Source organism: Sinocyclocheilus anshuiensis, unplaced genomic scaffold (assembly GCF_001515605.1).
Source record: "Sinocyclocheilus anshuiensis isolate Anshui unplaced genomic scaffold, SAMN03320099.WGS_v1.1 scaffold1053, whole genome shotgun sequence".
Taxonomy (NCBI): Eukaryota; Metazoa; Chordata; class Actinopteri; order Cypriniformes; family Cyprinidae; genus Sinocyclocheilus; species Sinocyclocheilus anshuiensis.
In genome coordinates this window covers 2,305,180-2,323,199 of record NW_015555711.1, presented here as the reverse complement: position 1 = coordinate 2,323,199, position 18,020 = coordinate 2,305,180, and the positions used below count along the sequence as shown (strand labels likewise).

At 35.7% G+C, this 18,020-nt stretch overlaps 1 protein-coding gene across 2 annotated transcripts in view; it reads right to left on the bottom strand.

The window, feature by feature from the left end:
* Positions 1 to 4,336: 4,336 nt before the first annotated feature.
* LOC107672053 (DNA (cytosine-5)-methyltransferase 3B-like) overlaps positions 4,337 to 18,020 on the bottom strand; it is a 55,237-nt gene continuing 41,553 nt past the window's right edge. The window contains exons 12-22 of one of the 2 annotated variants that reach the window (XM_016465144.1): positions 16,720 to 16,799; positions 16,351 to 16,463; positions 14,473 to 14,656; positions 14,291 to 14,375; positions 12,242 to 12,387; positions 10,545 to 10,635; positions 7,395 to 7,543; positions 7,224 to 7,309; positions 6,978 to 7,047; positions 6,747 to 6,865; positions 4,337 to 6,050 (exon numbers count right to left, since the gene is read on the bottom strand). In XM_016465144.1, the coding sequence (XP_016320630.1) occupies positions 5,909 to 6,050; positions 6,747 to 6,865; positions 6,978 to 7,047; positions 7,224 to 7,309; positions 7,395 to 7,543; positions 10,545 to 10,635; positions 12,242 to 12,387; positions 14,291 to 14,375; positions 14,473 to 14,656; positions 16,351 to 16,463; positions 16,720 to 16,799 (1,265 nt within the window). In that variant the 3' untranslated portion in view covers positions 4,337 to 5,908. The remainder of the gene's footprint in view (positions 6,051 to 6,746; positions 6,866 to 6,977; positions 7,048 to 7,223; positions 7,310 to 7,394; positions 7,544 to 10,544; positions 10,636 to 12,241; positions 12,388 to 14,290; positions 14,376 to 14,472; positions 14,657 to 16,350; positions 16,464 to 16,719; positions 16,800 to 18,020) is intronic. The other variant, XM_016465145.1, reaches the window with a different exon arrangement.

The window sequence follows — 18,020 nt, the reverse complement described above, 5'->3', positions numbered from 1 at the left end:
ATCACTCATACTAACTATTTAATTTCTTATTTATGTTCTCAGATATAATCTTGTTGCTTTTATATATTGTAACACCTCATCTTTCATACCTTGTTTTCTTGCCAACATATTTTTTAATGCCATGTCTTGGATTCCTTTTTCCTGCAAGTTTATGAACAACACTCGTCTTTCATTTTCATACTCTGTACAATATAAAATATCATGTTCAACTGTCTCTTCTAGATTACAACGACTGCATAACCCATTGTGATGCTTTTTAATTTTATATAAGTTACCATTAAGTCCAGTATGACACATACGTAATCTTGTTATAACTGATTCTTCTTTTCTTCTTAATATTGTTGTGAATCCTCTTTCTTTACCCACATTTCCTTGAAATCTATATAAATGTCTTCCCTTTGTTCCTCTGTCCCGCATTTGCTCCCATATATTATTTGTAGCGTTTCTAATAAGTTTCAGATTTGCTCATGGGAATTGTAATTTCAACATGGCTGCATTTTAATGAGCTTTTTGCTAGTTTATCCACTATCTCGTTTCCTTCTATTCCCACATGAGCAGGAATCCAAAGAAAATGAATGTTAATTCCTTGATTATGCAGTATGTACACTAACTGCAATAATTCATATATTATATCTTGTCTAGTTAGAAAGTCCATATTTCAGACTTTTTAGAGCTGCTAAAGAGTCCGAGCATATGACTACCTTGTCTAGCCTCACTTCTTCCACACACTGTATAGAGCCAAATATATTGCTACAAGCTCAGCTGTAAATACCAATAAATTATCTGAAATTCTCTTTTTGATAGCTACCTGGTACTTTGGAACATATACTGCTGTTCCTACTTTTCCAGATTCTGGGTCCTTTGAACCAGTGGTGTAGTGGTGCCTGGAGAAGTGGGTATACTTTTAATTTATGTCCCCATTTTTTTAAGCGGCCCAGCAAAGGATGAACGGCCTGTGTTATAAACAGTGACGTAAGACTAGTCTTGCATATTTAGTTCACCCCAAAATGGGCCAGTAGTATTTGCACATTTTCACTTACTGTAACTTCTGCTACTTGGCTTCACGGAGTAAGGATCATTATGAAATTAATATTAGCCACAAAAAGGTGCAGATTTTGCAATAAATAATTAAAATGTAAAAATTACATAGACTGCAACAATTAACATTTTGTCAGAACCTCTAGTAGACAAGCTATTTTGTTTAGTTATCAGTAGGAGGATCATGATCTCTATTTGATACCAAAACATTTTTTTTTTAATTGTGCAGCCTACTCCTATGTTTGACTGACTGTTTCTCCCATGGCATACAGTGACAGGCAAATAGTAACACCTACTTCCCCCATACCTTTTTACAATTTATCTATATAGCCTACTATATAGTGCAAAAAACAAAATTGTTTAGAGCATTTTTAATACAATTAAGCACTAGTCAAGCTGCAATATCAAACAGGACCACAAGGAGACGCCAAAAGATCACTAAACCTACTGCCTTGACCTGACTGTACAGGCTTCTATACGGATCCATTCAGAATAAAAAAAAAAACACCTTCAGGCTTCCATTATAAAGCGTCCATTATAAAACACTCGTGCTTTTAAGCCAAATACACGCTGAAAATAATAATTCTGGAGGTGACTCTAAGCCATCTCTAATGAAACCGGTCGGGTTTTCTCTGTAACTTAGCTGTTTTGAACTTAGGCTACTGTTTGAAGGCATTCGTTTACTGGATCCTTGAACTGAAAAGTTTACCGGTTTAATAAAAAAAATCTGATTGCAAAAACTTGCTTCTTTTAATTTTTAAGGAATTGTTTTCATTATAATGTACAGATTCAAATTAGGAGTCAATAATTAAATATTTGATCACTCTGCGCGCCTCCCTGACATGCACTCAAGCCTCAGATCGACTCCGCTTGCATTCACGTGATTTGTCGAGATGAGAGGCGGGCGCAATCATCAATCAAATTAAAAGGGAAGCCGGCGCATTCTGAACATGAGTATCTATAAAAGGCATAGGAAAATAACCATGGAGGCTCGCAGGTAATGGCACACTTTGAGAGTATTTCCATTGATCTATACCCATTATTTGAGCCATTCTATTTCCTGTCCAGCCTATGCTTTTGATTTTGTCTTGGGTATGTTCCCAACTCTCATGAAACACAGACTTAGTTGGGTGTATAAAGATACCCAGTCATTCATAGCTATTTGTTGCCTTCTCACTTCTGGCATTTCACCCATTTCAACTTGAATAGCATTCACAGGAGAAGTACATAAAGCCCCACAACACATTCTCAAAGCCTGCATCTGAGTAACATCTATTTTCTTTAGCTGAGTATCACTTGCTGTTCCATATACCATACAACCATAATCAACTGCTGATATAATAGAGCAATATATGTGCCCCCCACTCACAACCTACCAGACATTTCATAACATTTAACGTTCTTTTGCACGTTGTAATCAGTTTCTCAATTTGTATATTAAAAGTCAACTTTTTATCAAGCCATACTCCCAGAAATTTCACAATGTCTACCTGTTCAAGAATATGACCATATAGTCTAATTCTTACACTGATGGACATTTCAAACGGCTTTCTTCATTTTTACAGATAAATGTATTTCCTAGCTTGAGAAATATTACAGTGAATACCGCTGATAGGAATCAGAAGTGAAAAGGGGGAGAAAATTTTAAAGCACTGTGTGGAAAAACCGGCAAAGTGGTCTGAGATCTGGAGATAAAACAGAAGAGCACCACAACCACGCAGTGGTTTTCATATTAATACAGCGAAACACAAAGAAACTAATCAGGAGAAACAGAACAAGCTGGCAGACTGAAATATTTTCTTGTGCCACATTAAAATACCAAGCCTTATTTTATTTTCCTTACTAATAAAAATAGAGCATGATAGAAAATAAACGAATAATTCAGAAAAAAACGAATAAATCCGTGTCAATGAAATTTCAATAGCGAATGTAGGCCTGTGGTTCAACTCCAGTCCTCGGGACCCACTGCTCTGCCCATTAGGCCTATGTATGCGTCTCTTATCTGACACACTCAGTTCAGTTCATGGATCTCTCTCTTAACGAGCTGGTGATCTGAATCAAGTGCGTTAAATAAGGGAGACATAGTCTACAAAATGTGCAGAGCAGTGGGTCCCGACTCCCGAGGACTGGAGTTGAGAACCACTGATAGCTTTAAAAACATAACAAAAACATGCATTTGCAGCCTAGCTGAAAACAAAAATGTAAAATGATGTACAATTTATGTGTATAATAAGTGATGTACATTAAGTAAAATTCATACATAGCCTAATACATTGTTAAATAGGCTAATTTATTGGATTCATTTTTAAATTGACAAAGGGATATTAGTTTTTTTTAAAGATAGCCGATGTCCACAATGCCAAAGTCTTTTAAACTGTTGTTCATTTGTCCCTAACGGGGGACATTTTTGGTCTTCAGTTTTATTCTTTATTACTTTTTTTGCCTGAACTTGACCAAAATCATTTTTCAGATGTTTTTTTATCTCCCTATCATGATTGCACAAATTGACTAAAGCAGATTTTAAAATCTGTTTTTGATTTTCTGTATTTCATGATGTCCAAAAGGCATCGGATACCAAGAATGAACCAGTTATCTCTGCACTCTTATCAGAGTTTTTGGTTGTAAATAAATATTTTAATTTTGTAATGCTTGCTGCTGTCAGAAGTGGCATGTCTTTGCGGTGGAGCTTTTTAAAATGTCTGAAATACAAGATGTAAGTTTAATGATGTTGCATTATGTCAATGAGATTTATGAGAGCAGGAGAAAGTAAGCATTGCAGCATAAGGAGGATATGCAAGAAAAATCATTTGGAATGTTGACCACTAAATCATGTTTTTTCATTTGGAACATTTTGCTTTAAATTCCCTTGACTTAATCACCCTTTTTAAAAATATCCATGATGTGCAGGTGGTATTGGACCTTTTAATTTTAGAGAGCATTTAATTGGACAAAATAGTTTTTAAAGATGTAAAGGCATTTAGATGCATTTAAATGCATCTGATAAAAGTGAATTTAGTCAGTTTTACAAGGCTCCTTTTAAAAACATAAGCTTTATGATTATATTAATTTCAAATCGGTAGATATGATCCCCAGTCATAACCACACAATTAAAAGCAGACACTGAACACAAATCACAAGCTCAAACAGCTTTGGAGTCTGTCTTTATTGGTTTTGCTCAGGATACTAACATTTTTTTTTTTGTTTATTTGAGTTTTATACCATAAGTCCCAAAAGAAAAATAAATTGTATACAAAAAAAAGTATAAGAAAAAAAAGTATAAAAATAAAGTAAATATAAATCGACTGTATAAAAGCACTGTTAATGTTCAAAGGTATAGATTAACATGTTCATTATGTTACCAAATAAACAAGTAAAAAGACAGCTTTATATATCAAATTTAAAGATCTACCAAGCAAAATATTAAGGCTATGATATCAAAACTGTTTACACTACAGTAACAAACCTTTAAGAAAATAAAATGACAGTAAGCACATCTTTGCACTGTTTTACATACATTTTTGCCTGTCAAGATGTGTACAGGACAAATGAGTGTAATTTACATGCAGTATCCAACGATAATTCTGTTCAATGTCTTATGAAGTATTAAGGCTACTTTATGGTCTTCAAGCTTTAAGTTTGGACAGTAGTTTACATTAAGCATACAATTAGACATATAAAACAGCATATAAAAAAGTTTGTGTTACAGCATTAGGTCTATCGAACAAAAGCAGAAAGTTTCTTCGCAACCCCTCCCTGTATGGCAGGCTGTATCTGTTCTCTTCAAAAGGCACCACACATTAAGTGTTTTAGACAGATGAGGCATCGATTTTAAGCTACAATGCGTGATACAATGCGTTTGTTATTGTGTGAAGCAACAGCAAGTATAAAAACAACAGTCCTTAAAGACAAATGAAAGCCTCTATCTGAGAGAAACCCATATAGAGCTAACATTTTACATCTACACCAGTCCCTCTTTATAGAGGTCAATCTAAAACAAAATTCAAGGTATAATAAGAAAGCTTTAAAAACATGTTGAAATGTGTTAAAGTTTGTAAACATTCATTACAAGGTTAAAATACAGTACACGGATCTCTATCTTGAGTAATTATTTGACACAAATTACTCATCAAGAAAACAATCGTGTAATGTTTAGCAGGCTAATGCCCTCGAGTTCTGCTAATAAACACCTTCTGGTTATACTGTTATTGTGCAATGTTACAGAGGGAATGTAGACTGTATGAAACACGAACGGGGCATCGATTCTTTTCACGCATCTTTTGAAATGCATTTTCTAAGGGCTCACAGCTTGGTGTTTGTACGTTTGCATTGATAGATTTCAAGTATTTTTCTCACACCAACAATACCATGGAAATGCGTCACATGCAAGTATACTGATTCTTTTACATAATAAAAAAATCTATGTAGATTTGTACATTCCTTAGCCAGATAAGCTGTAAAATGTTTGAACTTTTTTTTTTTTTTTGATTTTAAGGCAGCATGGACAATGTTATGTTTTTTTTTTCTCATGATAATAAAGGACAAAATCTACCTGCATGTGTTGAGATGAATCCTGACAGTTTCAAAGACCTTGACAGGCACATCAATATAAAAATGGCTAGTACAAAAGCTAACTGTGCTTTTACTAAGTGACACTCTAAGCATCACAACACAGTGTCTACCTTGAGTTTGGTCAAGACTACCCACATCCTCAAGTCAACTCAACGTCTCAGCTTGTCTTTGCAAAGCTGAGATCGTCTTGTAAATGTGGAGGTTAGCTAGTCTCCAAGAGCTCCTTATTGAGGACATTTGGTTTTGTACTTTACGATGTTTGTTGTGTGACTTTGGACTAACTGATCACGGACTACATGTGTTATTCACAGGCAAAGTAGTCCTTCAATGGGGCGAACAGGTGCCGGATTACAGGAACACTCCAAGACCGTCCCAGTAGCTTCTGTCTGGCGCCACGGCCCATGTTGGACACATCAGTGTAGTGGACAGGAAAGCCAAAAATCCTGAGGAGGAGAAAGTAAGAGAGTTTTTGGTCAATTACGTGATGCATATTTCTTAATCTATTAATTCAATTAACTGGGACTTCAATACACGATGACTTGAATAATTTAATTGTTTATTAGAATGAAATTTTGAATGAATTTGAAATTAATTTTGACACTTAAAAGGCATAAAGTCAAAAATCAGGGAGGTAAAAAAAACCTTCCTGATATCATAATGAATGGAAACGACTCATTAAATGAAAGAAATCCTTGAAAAGAAACTTTATTAAATAGGCTAATCAAGCAGTTCATTAAATATTAAAATGATTTTTAAAAACCTTTGTCCAACTCAAAGTGAAACCTAAAACAGGAAATTGTATTAAAAAAATAACTACTGCAGATCTTCATGACTGTTTGAAGGTCAATAAATCTCATAAACTATCAGATAATTTGACATTTTTATGACATGACAAGGTTAGTTGTAAAATGTCATATGGTACAAAGAAAAAAAAAGTGATTTGTTTAAAAAAATTGTACCTTGAAAAAAAAATATTTTGATGTTACATTTTACTTGATGGTTACACCACCTGACATTCTTAGAGTCATTAAATTTAACTGGTTGTTGAAAAAGTTTTTCAAAATCATATGAAATCAGCACACAAGCACTCGACTTTTCGATATAATCAAAAAATCCAATTGCTGTTGTTGCGAACTCACCTCTCAAGCTCAGTGCACCACAGGATGTCCTCTTTGCCGTTCATCATGACAGGGAAGTGTTGGTCTTTGCCCTGTTTGATGGAGTTGGATCGTGTTGTGATGGTGCGTACCTTACCAAACTAAAGACAGAGTTAGATTTAAAGTTTTTCTCCTGCTACAGCCTGCTCAAGGTAATGAACTGAATAAATAGAGTAAATCAATAAAGGCCCGTTGGCTTTACACATAACTTACCTTGGCAACACGGCCATGTTCCAAACAGTCCTGAAGCTCTAATTTATCCATCCCAGACGCACACAGCGGTCTGAAAGACAGTGGATTCATTTCAAACTTGCATTAAGTACATATATCATGTTTTCATTTGTATTGTGATGCTGGTCAAAAAGGTTTAGAGATGGTGTCTGGCACAAAATAATGATCTTTAAAAAAGCATCATATGACCCCTTTAAGAGGAACTGGGGAAGATGAGATGGCAAATACCTCTTCATTCCTGGCAGGTTTCCCCAGAAATAACGTGCCCTGTGTGCAGCTGATACCTCAATGGCGTCAATCATCACTGGATTACACTAGAGATACACAAAAACAAATTGAAATCAGAATTAACCAGATCAATCCATCTCTAACAACAGCAACCACTGATAAAACTCCAACCTCCAGGAATCGTGAGATGTCTCTCTTATCATTGACGCTCATGGCGACCACATTCTCAAACATCCAGAAGAAAGGTCGGTCTTCCCCTTCCTTCGGTTTGGCTTCACTCAAGAGGCGGTAGAACTCAAAAAACAGGCGTCCAGTCCCCTCTAAACACAAAATAGTGCATATTTTTATATGTTTTATATTCTGAGTGGTTGCTAAAGGACTCTGACTGGTTGTTAGCATCTTGCTATGTGGTTGCTAAGGTGTTCTGGGTGATTATGGCCCTTAGATATGGTTTGGGTTCAATATAAATAGTGCAAATAAATAAAGATGAGACATGGAAAATATTAAAAGAAAATATTAATGGAAAACTAATAAATGGACAAATATATATGAAAATTCTAAAATGTATAAGTGAAATCTATATTTTCTTATTCCTTCAGTTCTATTCAGTTATTTTATGATGTTTTTTATTGTTTATATTTTCCAAAACATTTATATTTTTTCTGCAGTGGTTCTCAGCCTTTTTGACTCAAAGTCCCCCAATAAAGGGTAAGAGATCTCTTCCGTAATTTCTGCTGTATTTATGAAAACACCACTTGCTTTTTTATTAACAGAAAGTAGAAGCATTGATATATAAATTAGCCACAATGCATTTTGTGATTTCTATATATTAATATACATTTTATTAATAATGATATATTACTTTAAATTATTTTAAGTCATCATGTGGCCCCTTGAAAGTTTGCTTTGAAGCCCCCTAGTGGGACCTGACCCCCTGGTTGAGAACCACTGCTGTAAAGCACTTTGTAAACGTTGTTTTACTATTTGCTTTAGAAGTAAAGCCTTACTTACTGTCTTAGTAATTAAAATTGAAACTAACATTATATGTGTGATGGCACAAATCCACTTAAGAAGCTACAAAATCCATGTCCGTCATGCAACCCTACAGAGGATAAGCAGTTTTGGAAAATGGATGGATGAATGGATAACTCTAAATAAAAAGTTTTAAAGGGGTCATATGACATTGCTAAAAAGATAAAAATTTTGTGTATTTGGTGTAATGCAACGTGTTTATGTGGTTTAAGGTTCAAAAAACATTTACATTATTTTCCACATACTGTACATTATTGTTTATCCTCTATGCCCCGCCTTTCTGAAACGCATCGATTTTTACAAAGCTCATCGGTCTGAAAAGCGAGGTGTGCTCTGATTGGCCAGCTATCCAGTGCATTGTGATTGGCTGAATACCTCAAGCGTGTGACGGAAATGTTACGCCCCTTACCATATTGTGATGCCGTGTCCCGGAGCGACGAGACAAAAACATTAAAACCCATTATAAATGAGGCATTTGTTGCATCCAGTGGGGACATAATTACTGATTATAATGACTTATACTGTCTTTTTACGTGTTGCGTTGCGTATCGCGCCGCGTAAACATAAAACCATTTGTCTGCATTTGTGATCGGAGAAACGACAAGCAACAAGCGCTACTCTACACTGCTCAAAACTCGCGTTTGAATCATCAGTGGCAAATTCTTTAAATATGAAAACATACTTGCAGGTTGTGAGTCAGAACATTGTAGTTATTGTAGGTTCAGGAAACTGTCCTCCGTTAAATGCGCTGCACACACACAAATATTTGGTTTGTTCCGGAACAGTGTTGTAAATACAACTTAACCACTGATTTGTAGTTGTGTCCTCTTTTGGAAGACCAAACAAAGTATTTTCGCTTTCACAAGGAAACACACAGCTCCCTCACGACATGGCGGCGGCGGCAGCAACAATACTACAGCGAGAATCAAAGTTACTCCTTCTTTCTTTGCGTGAACATTAGGGCAGTGTTATGCAAATCTTCCCACACAGTGACGTAGACATGTGGGGGCGTGTTTAAACGAGGCGTTTTAGGAGGGCGTCTTAACTTTTATAAAGAATATCTCTTTGGGTTTGAGACTTTAGTCTTTGCAACTTTAGGGATCTTATCTATTCATGAACAGCTTGTAACACTCCAAGAGTTGTCTCTGTCTGCTCTCTCGTGAATCAAAGGACTGTGTCTGTACACTTGGTTCTGAATGATTCAGATTTTCCTTAATGGATATTTCCACAATTATCAAAGTGAATATCCACTGTGTGACACTTCACGATTTTAGTTGTGTAAATGCTCACATGTATGTGTATGTTTGCAGGCCTGGCAGTGCTGTACCTGGAGATGTGTTAGTTCTGACTAAACCTCTGGGAACTCAAGTAGCAGTGAATGCCCATCAGTGGCTGGATATAGTGAGTACCGCTGTGTATAAGCCTCAAATATGACCTACATCTTTGGAATGATTGCTTGTCTGTTTTTTCCCCCTTTTTTGTAGAAGTTATGAAGAGATAACAACTCCACATGTATCACTGTAATCTCATCTCATTTCTTTCTGTATCTGTTTACCTTTATGCTTAATATATTTAGCCTGAGAAGTGGAACAAGATAAAGTTGGTGATATCCAGGGAGGAGGTGGAGCAAGCTTATCAGGAGGCTATGCTCAATATGGCCACCCTCAATCGCACTGGTATGTCATTGCATAAGCATTCTTAGCGTGGATTAATTTTAACAGTAGGGCCAATATTCAGTACTCACACAACCTAGTTTGGCAACTTTGTAGTAGTTCAAATGGCCAATATGTTTACTTTTCAAATGGTGAGGAAAAAAAGGAAAAAATAAAATTTATTGGTAATTTTTTTTAAGGACCAATTCTCAATATTAACGTGTTGCTTATTAGCATGCATATTGGCTGTTTATTAGTACTTATAAAGCACATATTAATTTGTATATAAAAATCAGACCGATGAGCTTTGTAAAAATTGACGCGTTTCAGAAAGGCGGGGCATAGAGGAGAAAGAGTAATGTACAGTATGTGGAAAATAATGTTTTTTTTTAACTTTAAACCGCATAAACACATTTCATTACACCAAATACACAAAATAATGTTCTTTTTAGCAACATCATATGACCCCTTTAATAAAAAACACCCTGCCACAGAGCGGATTGTAAACACATTACCATAATAATTCATGTGTTATGAAACAGCATGTAATTATAACAAATTATAGAATCTACAAGGGGTTTGTGTAGGAGAATGAAAGATTCCCTTAATAAGATTCATAAGTGCTATAATGTCTTACCGTACAAGCCTTTCCTGGCAGGGTTAACAATCGAAAGGTCATTACAGGGACTTCCACCAATCACCAAGTCAAACGGCCCCCATTCAGCAATCTGAGCAACACAACATCACCATCTAGTGTTAGCACAGCTGCACCACACATTCACCTCACCAAAATCCATTAGTTTGTTTCCAAATGTTTGATTACAGAGTGCAACAGTGACCACCCACTTTTTTAGCTGCCTGGAAGTATTTTTCCCAGAAATATTTTTCCCATAAGGAATTTATTTTTCCGATAAGGACTTTTGAAAAGTATTCATTAAAAAGTTACAAGCCATGAACCAAATTAACCATCTACGAGATGAATCACAACATTACAAACCTTTGATTTGAAGCAAAAACGTATTTGAAAATCAAAAAGACAAAGGTACAAGACTGTATACTTAATGGCTTTCATGATGGAAAAAATTACAATCCCATAAAGCACTGTTAATGACATAATGACATAACTTCAGAGAAATGGATTAAAGATCTTGATTATTTCTTTCTTTAATGGTTTATAAGTTATTAATAATCAATCCCCCTATGGAGAAAATGAATGGTATTTTAACTTTCAGAATGCAACTATTGCACTCTATTTTGAATTCCTACTTTTCTGAAAACATTTAAGGTTCCAACATGAAGTGCAACCTTTTCTGGCTGATACTGTTCCTTGAGTTGATAAGGAAACTCCCAGAACAGTAATTTGGTGTAATTATCAGTCACTGAGGTCAAAGGCGGCATTTCATTAGACTTTCCAGATGTTCTGCTGAAGGAAACCCATGCTTCAGACACCTGTGGGAATGGCCTGTGTACATCTTTACCCTTGGCACATCTGTGTGTGCCAGTACGAGAGCGTGTCTGCAGCTGGACTCTTTTCAGGCCTTCTCATTCTTTCAGTGTTTCATAAATAACCCAACCCAGGGCCCCAAAACCCCCCTCCAATATATCCCTTCTCTCTTTTCTTCCACGACAAGAGTCCTTTCATGCATCCCTCTCTGCACTCCCGCCCAATCCAGCTTGGCAACAACAATGGGTGAGTGAATGAGTGATTGAATGGGAGGGTGAGGCGGTGAATGGATGAGTTGAGGAGAGGGGATTTAGAAAGGGAGAAAGCGCTTTTGTGTTCCGTCACTAAGGCTTAAGACAACTTGCTGCTCCCTGTGTGTGTCTGAGCGTTTGAATGTGAGCTGGAGAGATAATGGAAGCCAAACAGAAACTTGGAGGTGTGACGACAAAGACCAGACTCAGGTGAGGCCATTAGCCTTATCAAGCGCTGTTGGGACAAGCAATGCACTACTAAACAAATAACTTTGGGCCAGGTGTGGGCCTGTGAGGTGACGGCGCCAATCAGTCTCGCTCAGTCTTTTATCAAATGAAACAGATGAGGGAACAGAAAACTGAGGTCTGGGTCTTACTCGGTTAATATAAACCCTGATTATGTAAAAACAGCAGTAAAACTGACCTCACAGACGTGAACAATCATTAAATAGTCTTCAGTGAAAACATTAAATAGAGAGTGGCACCGAAAAGGGTTTTGTTGAAAACAATAAAATAAGGAGCTCAAACTGCTGAAATATTTTAAAGACTCTAAATATTGCACAACACAACTTTACATTTAAATATCTATATCAGAGATGAACTGGTGGAGCAGCCAGAAACAGATAACTATTAACTCACATTTTTTCTGGTGATGTTGCGTACGTCGTGCACATACTGGATTTTTCCTTCATGCCGGACAACTCCCACTGAAATGGAGTCCTCACATACTTCTGATGCAATGTACACATCAACCTTAAAGCCCAAGTCTCTAAGCACTAGATAACCTAAATTAAGATAAAAAAAAGCATATATAAATTAAATCTGAGTGATTAGCATTCAAAATCACATATGTCATATGTATATTCATATTAATATACAAACAACATAAAGACAGTATATTTTTCATATTTGTTTAGTGGCATCTTTTTTATGTCTAAAGACGAGTATCACTAGGCGCGTTTCCATTACAGATTTGCACAAAACTTTGGCGATATTTTATAAATGTCGATAAAAAAGTATTGCGAAATGACTGCATTTCCATTAACCAATGTTATGCGACTAAACCGTATTTTTTTTCCTTCTCGCGATAAGTCATGGCAACGGATTTTGGTGGGATTTTGACAGATTTTGGCTATATTTAATCGAAGGAGAGCCGCTTCAGAAACGTGCATGGCGCAGCTCGTATAAACGCAAGCATTGACTAGAGTGGCCGAGATCAACTCCGGTGGCTGTGTCGGAGCCGTAATGTGCCGCAGACGTGTGCATTGTAAATTGTCTAAGCATTAATGGCAGGGAAAGCCCTTATACTTGAGAGTGGCCACGTATGAAGTGTTTCTTGGAGGTTAGAGTACATTGAAGAATGATCATATGACATATGACATTTTTACATACGCCATGTCACCTGTAAATGTGAACAAAAAACGTTCCCATTGCAGTTTTGCGAAATATTCCTTTTTCGAATAGCCTGAAAAACCACCTCATGTGAGCATAAAAACTTTTTTGCGATAAATGGGAGTTTTTGCGAAATTGACGCGTTTCCATTAGGCGTATTTTCAATTCGCAATTTCAATTTGCGCAATTTGAAGGGTAATGGAAATGTAGCTACTGATACCAATACTGATGTCTCTATTAAACTGACCATTGATTGTAGCCAATCAACATTACAGTATAAATGAGAGCTATCAATTTTAACATTTATTAGACTTTAAAAAATACCTTTTATTTTAACTTAAAACAATCTTCATAAAAACCCATTATAATAAATGTCATATTTAGCTACCTGTGCCCTTCAGCAAGTAGGAAATATACAGAAATTGAATAAAGTAATCAAACACTAAATTCTAAGTTAAATATAGATGAATCCTTAAAACTATAAAAGTTTGATTTCATTTTTTCTTTTGTTATTTGATTAACAGACATCACAGCAGATGGGTTATTAGGTTTTTGGCTGCTATTTCTTTAAGTGCTGCCGCTGCTAAACATGACACGGATTTGACACGCATCGTGTTTTCTCACAACCTTTTATATATAATTACGCTTTAATATGAAATGATATACAGCACGTCAGCGCATTTGTGTGTACAATTGAAGAGCACGTTACAAGCACAGTATGGCCTGACAACATCTCATTTAACCGAAGCTCCTCGTCATCATTACCATTTTTCATTTTCTTTTGACTCGTGTCTGGCACTGGGGCAAATTGTAGTGAGCGTCTGAAAAGTCTCCTGTTTGATGCTGTTGTAAAGACATTCTGCACGTCTAAATAAATGCAATTTTTGTCAAGAAAAAAAGAGACAGAAGCAGCAGTTGTGAGTGGGGAGGCCAACCCTAGCCCTAGTTAAGTGTTTAACAATTAAGTGTTTAATGCAATTAATAAAAAATTGCATGCATTAACACGCTAATTTAAGTGATGTGACATGTGGCCAAGTAAGGTGACCCATACTTAGAATTAGTGCTCTGCATTTATCCCATCCAAAGTGCACACACACAGCAGTGAACACACACACACCGTGAACACACACCCGGAGCAGTGGGCAGCCATTTTTGCTGCGGCGCCCGGGGAGCAGTTGGGGGTTCGGTGCCTTGCTCAAGGTATATATATATATATTACTAACATCTGTGAAACACTAATTTTGATAATTTACCCAGAAAAGGTGAATATAGAATCTAAAGAGATATCATATTAACCTGTGGCAATGCCATCAAACAGTGAAAGGACTCTGATTGGACGTCTCTGTTCTGCTGGGACCGCAGGGTAAATCTTTGGACTTTCCTGAAAGAAAATGAAAGTTAATATAATGTATAACTAAAAATCTACAGTTTTGCAAACAGAGTATTTCCCTCTGTATAAAGGTTAACGTGAGACTCACAAACTCCTGTCCATTGTCATTGACGAAGAACTCTTGTAGTTTCAGGCTCCAGTCGTGGCGTTTCTTTAACACGCCGTACTGCTGCAGAGGCTGACACATGTAGCAGCGCCATGGGTCCAGATCACGAGCGCTGTTGGCCGCTCCTGCTCCCACTAATATATCCAGACAGTCCACACAGAAACACCTGCGAGCAGAGACACTGATCAAAGACAGCCTTTAAAAAGGCAAATGAAACGGATGGTGTTAAAGGTGAAGAGTACTTTAAAAAAAAATATTTTTTACTATTTGAGTTTGATGTGTAAGCCATTTGTAAGGTGTCACTATGGGGTGACACTATTAAAACAATGCATTTTGTTTGAGCTGCCTGACATGAGTCTGAAAAACCTAAGTTTCAAACAGGAAAAAAAAGCTCTTAGCCAGCACAGTAGATCAACTGCAGAGAATAGTATCACTGCAGCAACCATATCACATAATTATTGTACAGTTCATCAACAACCAACAAACATTTCCTATGGGTGACAAAAATGATGGGGAGCAGAAAAATCTTTTTGAAAGGATGAAAGTGTGCATTTTATGAATTTAAGGTGGAGTACATGTGCGCAAAAATACAGTACAAAGTCTAGCACCTGAACCATCAGGATTATGTTTAGTTTTATGTTTATGTTTATTTTAGTTTTGTGCTTTTGTTCATCTGTCCGGCTCTCGTTTATACTTTCGATTTAGCATTCGTCTTTATTATAATTCGATTATGAATAAATACTGTACAAAGCAATGATAATGTTTTCATTGCTTTCATGTTCTTATTTTTATATGTAATTATATATAGAAATTTTAAGATTAATTCTGTATTGTCAATTCATTGGAACTCAACTTAAATGTTAAAAAAAAATAATAATAATACAGAGTACAACTGTCAAATAAACAAATTAATTTACCATTAATTATAAAAAATACTGTGATAAAAAATTTAATTAATAAGTCAATTAAAACTAATACAAGTTAATCATGCTTCTTGAGCCCATAAATTTCATAAGGATTTTTCAACCATTTGCGCAATTTAAGTTTGAAATATCTCAGCAAGAATATTTAAAATATTACAAAAGATTTTTGTTTTAAATAAATGTTATTTTAAACTTTCTTTTCATGAGAGCTGCTGAAAAATAATTTTTGCTGTCACAGGAACAACTTATGTTGTAAAATACATTACAATAGAACAACAGTCATTTAAATTGTAATAATATTTCACAATTTTTAATCAAATAAATGCAGCCTTGATGAGCATTAGAAACTTCTTTCAAAAACATTACAAAATCCTACTGGGCACAACAGTGTATGATTATTTTCAAATAATCAGCATACTATGTCATTAATATGATTAAAATGTTTCATTGATTGATAGCCCAAATAAAAGAGTAAATATATCACTGTACCTGCAACAGCATTAGGTTTGAAAAATGCAGTTAGAATAAAACTGCATTATTCTAACATGCAACAACTGCTTGAAATGTTATTATCAGTGCAACAAGTGTAACTGATTAATCAAAACTGGCAGCCCTCCACTGAAATAACTAAAGAGGGAAATTTGATAATGCTACTATTCTAAATTGCTGGAAAATTGGCAGATTGGCAGCATTTTGTGGCTAATGGTAAATAAATGACACACTTTGCCTTTAAAGAAAGCCAATATGTCAATGCTGAGGAAAAGAAGACAAACATCTGAACGGCTCAGAGATTGGGGGGGGCGGGTATGGTTGTTTGGGCGGTTATGGAAGTGAAGTGTGACGAAATGCCAAGACACTAGTGAAATGAAATGCGAGATTGAATAAGAGATTGTGGGACAAGAACGAGTTTGTGAGAAGCATGCATTTGGTTTCGTACCTGCAGCAGTTGGCGTTTCCACAGAGCAGCACCTCTCTGCCGCCACAGCACACGGTGCAGTACGACTGGTAGCCATCATCATCATACATGTAGGAGATTTCCAAATAAACATCCTGACACATGCACAAATAAAAACACGTGTAAATAACTTACATAGCTAAGTGTACTACCAACCAGAATCCCGAAGCAGTGTATCGTGTTGCTGCAAACAGAGTGTAACAGGTTAAGGTAATCAATAGATACAATACTGGTGTCCAGGTGTAAGGATCGAGTGCTGTTGTTTGACACTTTTATGAGCAATCATGTCAGCACATGTTGGAAAACCATGTTCCCAGACTCTCGAGTTGTGTTCTCGAGGTCAACTCTTACCTTGCATGTTAGGCAAAGGCCTCCTTCAAACAGCGGGTGAAAGGTCGCCACTCTCGTCTTTCCACAAGAGAGGCAGAACTCTGAAACAGGAGAAAATCAAGCATATTGACAGATGGCTGAGTCAAAATACAAGAGTAACTTGTTCTTGCAACTATCCATAAGAATGGGCTAAAAAAATTATAAACCAATGAGAAGTGTTTTGCAAAAAAATAAAATAATAATAATTAATTAATATCTTCTCTGCATTTCTTCTTTTCTCCAGCTTGCTTTCTGAGCTAGTTGTCTAATACAGGTGCATCTCAATAAATTAGAATGTCGTGGAAAAGTTAATTTATTTCAGTAATTCAACTCAAATTGTGAAACTCGTGTATTAAATAAATTCAATGCACACAGACTGAAGTAGTTTAAGTCTTTGGTTCTTTTAATTGTTATGATTTTGGCTCACATTTAACAAAAACCCACCAATTCACTATCTCAACAAATTAAAATACTTATTCTAATTTGTTGAGATAGTGAATTGGTGGGTTTTTGTTAAATGTGAGCCAAAGTCATCACAATTAAAAGAACCAAAGACTTAAACTACTTCAGTCTGTGTGCACTGAATTTATTTAATACACGAGTTTCACAATTTTAGTTGAATTACTGAAATAGATGAACTTTTCCACGACATTCTAATTTATTGAGATGCACCTGTAAACCTGAAATCATGTATTTTAAATATTGTTGTTTTTTTGACAAATTGCTTTTGCTCCTCATTTGTAAGTTGCTTTGGATAAAAGCTTCTGTTCAATGCATAAAATATACTCTATGCCATCACTTTACAACAAAAGTATGTCTTTGAATATAGCTATGATCGAGTTACATAATAGCTGTATATTTTCCAGATATTAGTGCCAATTAAAACCCTGATACTTGTTTGTAAAGAAAATATGAAAATAGGGACGCACCAATATTCTGGTTGATACAGGTAAGATGGTAATTATTTTCATGTTTTGGATGGTAACTGATAAGTAGCTGATTCTTAAAATTCTTATCTATTTTGTATAAATAAAAAAGACACTAAAAACTAAAACAAGTCATTTGAAAAGCTGCAAATTTAGGCATAACAGCATTATAAATGTACAGTATGAAAAAAGGATATACATTTATTTTGACATCTGCTAAAAACATGCTATATTTAACAGTGATATTAAAAATCAGTGTAACTTTAATTGAGCATTAGATGAATGCAAAGGTAATCTGAATGTAAAATGTAAATGAAGAAATGAGCATGAAAAATTTTATATCCAATATTGACTGAT